Below are 9,559 nucleotides of genomic sequence, written 5' to 3' on the forward strand. Positions count from 1 at the left end.
TGTCTATTGTCAAACCCTACACCATATTAGACCATGTCAAATTAGGCACTGACCAACTGTGCCATCCACAACACTCCTGTTACACCCCCACACATCACTGCTTTTCTTTATTCTAACACCCCTCTCCTATACAAAGCTGTGATAGTGCAAGTTGCTTAGCATGTCTTTCCCAGCATGGGAAAGGGTCAGAAATGAATCAAAAGTCACCATTTCCAACAGCAGATAGTGCTCCTCCACAGAACATAAAAAAGCATAACTCCTCTGCTTCAAAAATCAGTGGAAGTATTTTGGTGTAAGAGGGAAAAGAAGGGGAGAGAGGCCAATGCACTGGAGCTGTTAAGAAGCACCCTGTGAACCCAGCACCACTTTATGCTGCAAGCTTCATTAAGTGATGAATGATCATCACATAAGAAGGGAAATAAACAGAAAATCATTACACTAAAACATTCAAATGACATTGGCCACTGTTATCCAGAGATTGGATTAGGCATTTGTAAACTCTCCCTACCCAGCTTTCCTAACAATTACTCTAGATTCACAGGGTGAGTGACAACAGCACTTTATTCAAAAAACCAGTCTAGTATTTGTCAAGACACCTGCTCCCCCCAAATCTAGAACAACAAAACCTACCTGCTTCTGGATCTGGAGGAATCCTCCACATATACAAATTGAAGTCATCAGAGCCAGAAAGGATGTACTGTTAGGAATGAAAATAAAAGCAGTTTACCACAACATATCACTTGAATTATGTTATTTTACTATTGATCTAGTTTCTTCAAACCAAAAACAAGAAAAAAAAAGGATAATTTGTATCATTCTTTGCACCTTGCTGATCAACTTACCTTTAAATGAATGTGAAGTACCAGCACAAAAAGGCTGCATATATATAAATGGACCAAAACTCAAAAGCATATTTCATGTATCTAATGTCTACTGTCCAAAGTCTATGTTTGCTTTGCTAAACAAGGCTATGAAAAAAGGCTATGAATTTTGGTAGGCTTTAGTACAAGCATGTCTAGATCACACTCTCTATCTTGCAGCCTGCAACTCTGGTGGTTTTTTAACAATCAAGTCTTTCATCCTTTTTTCTCATCTCCTGAAAAACCAAGGAAGACTCCAACAAACACATACCTACAAAGAGAGCTTAGCATGTCCTTTACATACAAGCACAACATACATGGCTCACCAAGCCAGACATGTCTACCAAGACTCAGTCACGGAGGATAATCTAGAACACCAAACAAAATCAAAGCTAAAGATTCATGGTCAGCAAGTCTCAAGTGGTTAAAAAACCCTCCCCACATTTATCACACTGTCCATTTTATTCCTAGTCTTTGTTACACTGAAGAGATGCTAGGCTGCCCTTTTTCAACAGTGCATGAATGATAAGCAATCTCTTCACTGTGCAGAACTTCAGGCAATAGGCAATTTAGAGTAGCTTAATATACTACAAACATGAACTGGAATGACAAGTGACATTTGACATAGCAAAAAGCTTATGCCTCTCAGTTCTGAGAGGCCACAAACCACACATGAATTTTCTCCAAATACTTCTCCAATAAATGACAGGGAGCACAGTTTATTTCTCTCCCAGATTAGAGATATGATGGCATGTAGTGGAACCAAGGGCAAATTCCAATTCCAGTTATACTGGAGTAGACAGTGTAAATCTCTAGCCCTCAACTGACTTTAGGCTGCTATTTAATCAATACAGTGACGGCATTGGGGTTTTCATTTTACTATTATTATTATTAGGTTACAGGGAAGGGGAAAAAAAAGAAAGAAATGGAGTCAGTTTGTCCCTTTTCTAACCTTTGATACGAGACAAATTCTGTTTTGTTTGGCTCAAATATATCTGGTTTCTGTCTGTCTTTCTCCAAGGATACATAAAGTCATCAGGCAAAGTACCATCGAACAGCGAGGAGACAAGTCCTGGAATAACACCAAACTGAGAAGCAAATAAACAAAAACTATATGACTAAATTTGCATATAGTCATTTGCAATGCTAATTATGTTAGTGCAGTGTTTGGATGTTTCCAGTTACAAAAATGCAGTAAACAACCACTAAAATCCCTTCTCTGGTTTCCTACTATCATAACCAACCATTCTTTTTTCTCTCATTTTCAAGGACGCAGGATGTGAGTAAGCACTTACAAATGCAATTCAGGAGCACTGATCAAACAGAAGTTCCTTTAAAAGCTTGTGCACACTTGTTCAGTATCACTCATAAACCCATACTTTCCAAGCCAGAAAGTCACTTCTACAAGCCAACACGTTCAAGCACTTAGGCAATTTACCTTGCCAAACTGACCTGATGATGCCAGGAATCTGTGCTTCCCCTTTCATTTGATTGCTCATAAACGTTGGCCCGCAGCAGGCTGAGCCACTGTGCCAAAGCTCCACAGATTAGGTCTCATATAGGAAACCTCCCAGCAACTAGAAACAAAACATTTCTAACATGTTTTGTCACAGAAGAAATGTTACATGGAAAAAAGTCTCATTTATGTAGAGACGTTGCCATTTGTTACTATTTATTACCAAATTTTGTTGAAACAGCAACTAATTTGCCAAGGACAGATAGCAAAAACCAGAGACTTCTAATTAAAACACCTAGAAAGCTCAGTGCCTTCAATTTATGACCATGGCACCTTTTTTTTTTTTAAAACCAAACTAGTTCTAACAACTCCTCAATATGAAAGTAATTTATCACTTTACATCATAAACCAAACAAACCAACAATGGCAGGGCCCCAAAGTGACAGATTTCAGATATCCTGCACTGGGCACACAGCACAGAAAAAACCCACATTATGTACATGCAGGGAATGAAGTACTCAGTGACACTCTTCAAATCTGCTTCCAAAATAATTTGCAGAGGAACACACTGTGCATTGTGTAGGACTCAATGGTCACTTGTGTAGGAAATCTCACTTATTACTGCCCAATAAACAAGAATATACCACCTGCAAAAACACTGATCCCAGTATACTCTGTCTTGCTTTGGAGATACCAACATTAAGAGTGCCCATGCAGCAACGTGGACTAACAGCAACTTGATGCACTATCTAGAGTGTAAACCAGAGATCAACATAAGCAATTATTCCCCTTACCTGTCACTTTTGAAGCCACACCTGGGATATTGTGTCTGGTTTGGGTCCCCCAGTACAAGAGTGACACTAACAAACTGGACAGAGAGTGGAAGACACATGACCCACAAGGAAAACCTAAGGTAACTGGTCTTGTTTAGCCAGATGAAGAGAAAGGGAAGGGACAGAGTGGACCTCAACAGTTTCCCACTCTTCGAAGGAATGCTGAGCAGCCAGAGACAGATTCTTCTCAGAGGCACTCAGCGGACACTCAGGAAGCAACAGTCACAAGTCAAAGCAAGGGAAATTCCAGCTGAGCACAAAGGAACAGCATATTCAGGAGGGACATAACAAACACTGCAACTTGGCCCCAGAAAGGCAGTGGAATCTCCACTCCTGCAAATCCAAAATTTTCCCGGACAATTCCCTGAGCAACCTGATCTGACTTTGAAGATGCTCTGCTCTGAGAAGCAGCTTAAGTCAGGTGATCTCCAGAGCTCTCTTCTGGCTCTTTTTTTTCAAAGATCACCAAAGTGAAAACAGGAATAATTGCCTTGGTGGATTGGGGTTGAGTTTTGGGTTGCAGAGGGGGAAGAGGGAGGAGGGGAGAAGTGTGCAGTGTCAGGAAAATGCCCATCTGAAACCTTTACACTCCATGAGACATCACAGCTTCATGAAAACACCAGTGGGAAGACAAACTTAGGGCACAGAGCCAGAGCCATAAGCTGCAGTTCAGCACATGGATTTGCATAAATTAAGGTGATCACAATTTGGGCAATTTAAAGAAAGAAACTGACAAAGTACCTTAAAATAGTACACAGAATCATAGAATGGCTGAGGCTGGAAGGAACCTTCGAAGGTCACCTGGTCCTATCCCTGTGTTCAAGCAGGGCCACCTAGAGACAGCTTCCCAGGACCATGTCCTGACAGCTCTTGAGTATTTCCAGTGGTGGAGATATTCAGTCCAACTGTCTCAGATTCAGGTAGTTCCTACTTAAAAGTATCAGTAGATCCTACTTAAAAGGACCACAAAGTCCTTCACTTCATTACAATTTCAAGCCTAAATGACATGTGCACCAAACACGCTTGGCCAAAGTATTCTGCAGTGAATTAAGGAAAAATAAGTAGGAATGAACAAAGCATCTGCAATGCAATTATGTCTAGTTGCAGAACAAAGCTCAGCCTGGGATCTGAGCTGTTCTGAAAAAGTACTTATGGGTTTAATCTTGCAAGTGAGACATCAGTAAATGTCAAAGTAGCAATTGACCAAGTCATTTACACAAGTTTGGTGTTGTAAGCAATGGGCTGTGAGCAGTGAACTTTATATATACATTTGAATTTTATTTTGATAGTTAGCTCAGCCAGCAATTACCAGAAATGGATCATATACCACAAAATACCCAACTATTTTGTATTACTGCCATTCCACTGCCACCATTGCAGCAGCCAGCATTGTTTTCCACTCAAAAAATGTTGAGGTAGGGGTGCATGTTTTCCTGCTGTTCTCACAACATAGAATTGAATCCCCAAATGCATTCCTTCTGTCCTTTTCTGTAAGATGAGGTGATAGGGGTCTGAGAAGTATAACGCTGCTTTTCAGACTGGGACCAAGAGACTGCCAGAACAACTTCAGGACTGCAGCTATTGCAAGAAAGATCTGCCACATGAAGCTTCAAGAGCAGAAACGCAAGCTGCAAAAGCCAGGAACATGTCTCTTCCATGACATTTGGAACAAACTCAATTCCCATTAGTACTTTCTGCAGAAGACAATGGAACCTAAGGCCTCTAGAGAGCAGAGCTGGACTGATGTTACTAGGACATTTACACGTACATCTGTGAAAATGTTTCTTTGATGTATTCATTACTAGTATAACAATAAGCCAATAGTTCTCCTCACTAGTCTAAAGTTGAAGAATAAGGATTGAGAAAATGAAAAAGTCAGTCCCCACTACTAGAAAAGTCAAAGAAATAATTACTATGAAGTGCACCAAACCCTAGTTAATAAGGCTGAAATCCTGAGAGAATAGACTTTTCAAAAGAAAGGAACAGGAAGGAAAAAAAAGGAAGGAGTTGGGGTGGGGCAGATGAAAGAATGTCATACTGCATATGGTTAGAGTCCACTTCAATTGTGAACAAGGATTTTTGGTCCTGAGATGTTGAAAACTTTATTCCTAGCAGAGTACCTTCAATTCATTCACTTTAAGAACAAAAACCCAGCTAATCAAACCAAGCAGGCAAGCCAGGGGGAGGCAAAAACATGTGCATTCACAGAGAACTAAAAGGCTAAGACAGCATGCACTCTCCTCCTTCTGCCCTCCCCCCAAAGACAAACTCCAAGAAGAACATAGCCTCAAGAACCAGTGCAGTGCTGAACTCTGAATCAGAGCAGACATTGCATGAGAAGCTCAGATGTCTAGGGGGGGAGACCAATATTAAACCCACCTGTTTAATTGTCTGCATTTTTGCTGCTGTATTTAACCAGGACTTTGGAAATCAGCATTTACAATACTCACATGAACATGACATTAGACAGAAAAAACACTTGCTGCTAATATTGGAGTTTTTTTAGAAGAGCAGAATCAGCTTCTATGTCTAGCTGTTAGCAACAATGACAGGAAAAGGCTTCCAGATGACTATGAGCTGCTGATTCAGAAGTTTGCCTTAGAAGGAAGAAAATCTCAGGCGTGGTTAGAGTCTGCTGCTGGGAGAAAACACAAATTCAGTCTGAGCTTCAAGTCCACATAAAATGCTTAAAATGAACTACCACCAGGAATCTGGAAGAACTACATTGGACTAGCATTCCCCACTCATTCCGCTCTAACTTCTCATTTTCTCTCTCCCCAAGGAAATTACAGCAGTTGATATAAATAAATGGAGATCTAATCTGCTGCTATAGCTGCTAATGCTCTAACAGTAGCATTAAGCATTGCATTTTGCAGAGTACTACCACTCTGGGGATTTTTTTTTTTTTGTTCTTACCACTGCCAGTTTGAAAGCTTTCAAAATCCCACAAGCTAAATTTCCTCAAGTACTACTGAGTATAGAGTATATATATTAAAAAAGTATCTAAATCAAACCTCATTTTAGTTTCCAACATCCACATCTCCTGCTTCCATAAAATTTCCTATTACTTACATCAGAGAGATTTTTAAGCTTTTGGCCCTAGACAGGGGACTAGCAGACATGGAACATTTTTCCAAAAGTATCAGCAAGTCTTTTGAATGGCCCTACTAATGTAGGGGAGAACAAGAAGAATGTAGGAGATTGTCTTAAAAGCACAAGCCAGAAAGCACCATCACCATGTAATGATAAATGGATGCATGAGACCACAGGTAATAGTACAGAAATGATAACCATTTGAAAAGTGATTGCTGCTAAGTTATTAACAGGAAAAATCTTGTCAGAGAGACTGAAATTCCATGCTGCTGTTTACAGCTTTGGAAGTGACTAAATTTCTCAAATCTTAATTCTCACTCACTTGAGCATGTCTGTCCTTTCCTCAGAGGGGCCAAGGAAAGTTGGGGCAGAAAAGATCATCAGAATAGACAGAATGTTTCTCAGGCTTTTAGTGAGCTGTCTCTTAGTTTCTTCAAGTAATGCAAAATCCACACACTGGGGAAGAAGCTCAGAGGCATCCAAATTTGAAACATTTATGCTGGTGCTTTGCACATCTCCTTCAAGAGGCAGGATGTACAGTCCCTCCATGTAACGTAATATAACTCCTGGGTGGGGTGTAGGCTTTTGGTTCTTTTCCTATGACAACAGACAAAGAATCCGGTTTGGTGGCAGTCTGCTAGGCTCAAGTCTTAATTTTCTTGAGCAAATGAGAAGAGCTGCCTTGCACATCATCTCTGTGGTGGGATATGCACTGGGTAACCACAGAGTGACATGAAGCATCTCTGAAGTCTGAAAAACATCGTTTGTCCAAAAGAGACTGAGATTCATAGCAATCAGCACTTAGGAGAAGAAATCCATTTACACAAAGAATATAAAAACTGCGTATTTTTCCAAGGAGGAAAGAAAACAGAGCTTATGCTATTTTGTTCTCCGTGGCAGCTCTCCGTCTCCAAGAACTTTTAAGCCTAACAGCCAATTTCAATTTGGTAGAGGACCTGAGGATTCCAGAATTATGGACTGCCCAGAAATATCCTTTTCCAAACAGCAGCCACTGCACAGTCTACCCTGTAAGTAGCCACTTAGAGCAAAGCTACTATAGTTACACTTCACTGACTAAATATCAGGAAACCCAAACAGGAACTCATCCTTGAATCCAACAAAATCCCAGTGATATCATGACAATCTGCTTCTCAAGGGGGAACTGTTTCAAGGGGGATAAGAAAGTGAGCTATAAATACAAAGAAGCAAAAAGCAAGAATGCTCACTTCCTATACACACGTGCATTTGTGTGTGCTCATATGTATCTGTGCATAAATATAGAATATCACCACCAGGAATGCAGGTCTTGCTATACATTACATATTTTGCATGAAAAGGGTTTAACAGAGCACAACCAAAAATCTTTTTATAGCTGCTTCTGGACCTTTAGTGGTGCCAAGACTGCTCTACATATCTTCCTTATAAATGAGACTCCCCTGCAACTTTTTCCATCTTTAAAAATGATTGATAATTCACCATTTGATCAGAATTTAGTGTTAAGTCTGCATTTCCTGCAGGTAGAAAACCCACAGATTTGTTTTCAATTCATCTTTCTGTTGTTAGAATATCCACTAACCAGATAGGGAATCAAGGCAAGGACAGAATTATGGAGGAGGAAAGGACTTTTTCCTATACAAAAAGCATCAAGAATCAAGCAAGCAAGGAATCAGCATGATAACACAGCTTGTTTGAGATGGGTGATACCAGAGGAATTAAAGAAGAAAACAGAATCTCCCACAGAGCAGAGCATGCCTTTCCTTAAGCAATAAAGAAAAGAACAACAGTCAACTGGTCAACTATTTCCGTCTCTCTGTGATTCCTGATCTTTCTGTCGGGCTGTTACCTTTATGTTGATCCATCTAGGTTTTTAGGATAGAGTTCCCACTGAGTACAGCTTGAAAAGCTGCTCTGATGATCATCTGCTGACTTCCTTAATGGATGTGTTCCCACCTACATGCCTTGTGCCAGCATCAGTGCCCCTGACACAGTAGTGGTCTGATTCAGTAGCTACAACAGTAAAATCCATACAAATCACCATGAGTCATTCAATATAGTATTCTCATTTATGTATACCAACCAAACTCTATAGGTGTCAGACGGATTCCAGTACAGCCCAAGAAAAGTAGAGGACCTCCCCTCTCCATGGCATAATGCTTTGTTTGTACCCTCAGACTGCAACCCCAGCCAGAGTGACTGCTGCTTCTCCTTGTAGGAGCTCTCACCATTATCAACTAAGAAATCCTTCTCTGCAAGGCAGTTAACCAGAGTGTTGGGTTAGAAACACAAAGAGCAGTGATCCATTCAGGCTACTAACCTTATTCATGTATTTCAAAGAAAAAACCTAAAGTGAGACGATATGTAACTGAGGAAGATCTCTCTGAAATGTGTTTTGGAAAGCTTATGGCTAAGAAAATAGTTTACCTACAAGAAAGGATATCTACACAAGCTTTTATCTTCTGCTTTATAATAAATTCTGAGGAGCAAATTATGTGGGAGTTTCTTTTGCAATATTTAATAAATTTAAATGGGGCTCACAGCACTGTGATATTAAGAAACATGTTTGCTTTTTTTCATACTAGTCAGGGCAGCAGTTTTCACCCTGTACTGTTTGAGACTGTTTCTCAGGAAAGTTGAAACTGGCACAAAAAAAGAGCTTTAAAGTTTTCCATCTCAGCCTGAGAACCAAACAGGTACATCCAAAGGCTCTTTTACAACAGAAGCTTTGTTCCTCAGGAAGAAGCATGCCTATCTCATGAACTGGAAAAAGAAAAGCTATGACACAGCAGACTGGAGAAATACAAATTGCTTCTAGTACATACAATTCAAAGCCAAAACTTTGTATTCCCACTCCCTAAATCCCTAATCTTATAAGCAGCCAACTCTGTGTGGGGCAGTTTTAAATGCTCACAGAAGCATCATCGGGAACAGTTCATCGACATTTTTACAGCTGCCTTTTAGCCATGCACAAAGGCCATAATGGTAATTTTATTCCTGAACAACAGCGAGTTAGAAATCCTTACTGATGACGTTTAGGGCAGGGAAAATATTCCTATTACATACTAAAGAAAGCAACAAGTTTATCTGAGCATATGAAGGAGACTCTCCTGTACATGGCTGAAACTCCATGTACCCCAATTGCCCTCTTTTGTCTTCTTCAGACATATGTTACTTCACTTTTTCAAATGCACATTAAATCAAATATCCTATTAGTCAAAATCCTCCAGAATTCATAGTTGCTTTTATCAGTCTAGTCAAGGCCTAGTTTAAACAGCTCAACAAGAAGAGCAGCACCCATTGTGTGTGTCATTTCCAGCAGT

At 40.1% G+C, this 9,559-nt stretch overlaps 1 protein-coding gene across 1 annotated transcript in view; it reads right to left on the reverse strand.

The window, feature by feature from the left end:
• DCAF5 (DDB1 and CUL4 associated factor 5) overlaps window positions 1–9,559 on the reverse strand; it is a 61,894-nt gene that overhangs the window by 18,529 nt on the left and 33,806 nt on the right. The window contains exon 6 of the mRNA XM_009073499.1: window positions 631–697. Coding sequence (XP_009071747.1) covers window positions 631–697 — 67 coding nt within the window. The remainder of the gene's footprint in view (window positions 1–630; window positions 698–9,559) is intronic.

The sequence above is a fragment of the Acanthisitta chloris genome, unplaced genomic scaffold (assembly GCF_000695815.1).
Source record: "Acanthisitta chloris isolate BGI_N310 unplaced genomic scaffold, ASM69581v1 scaffold11074, whole genome shotgun sequence".
NCBI lineage: Eukaryota > Metazoa > Chordata > Aves > Passeriformes > Acanthisittidae > Acanthisitta > Acanthisitta chloris.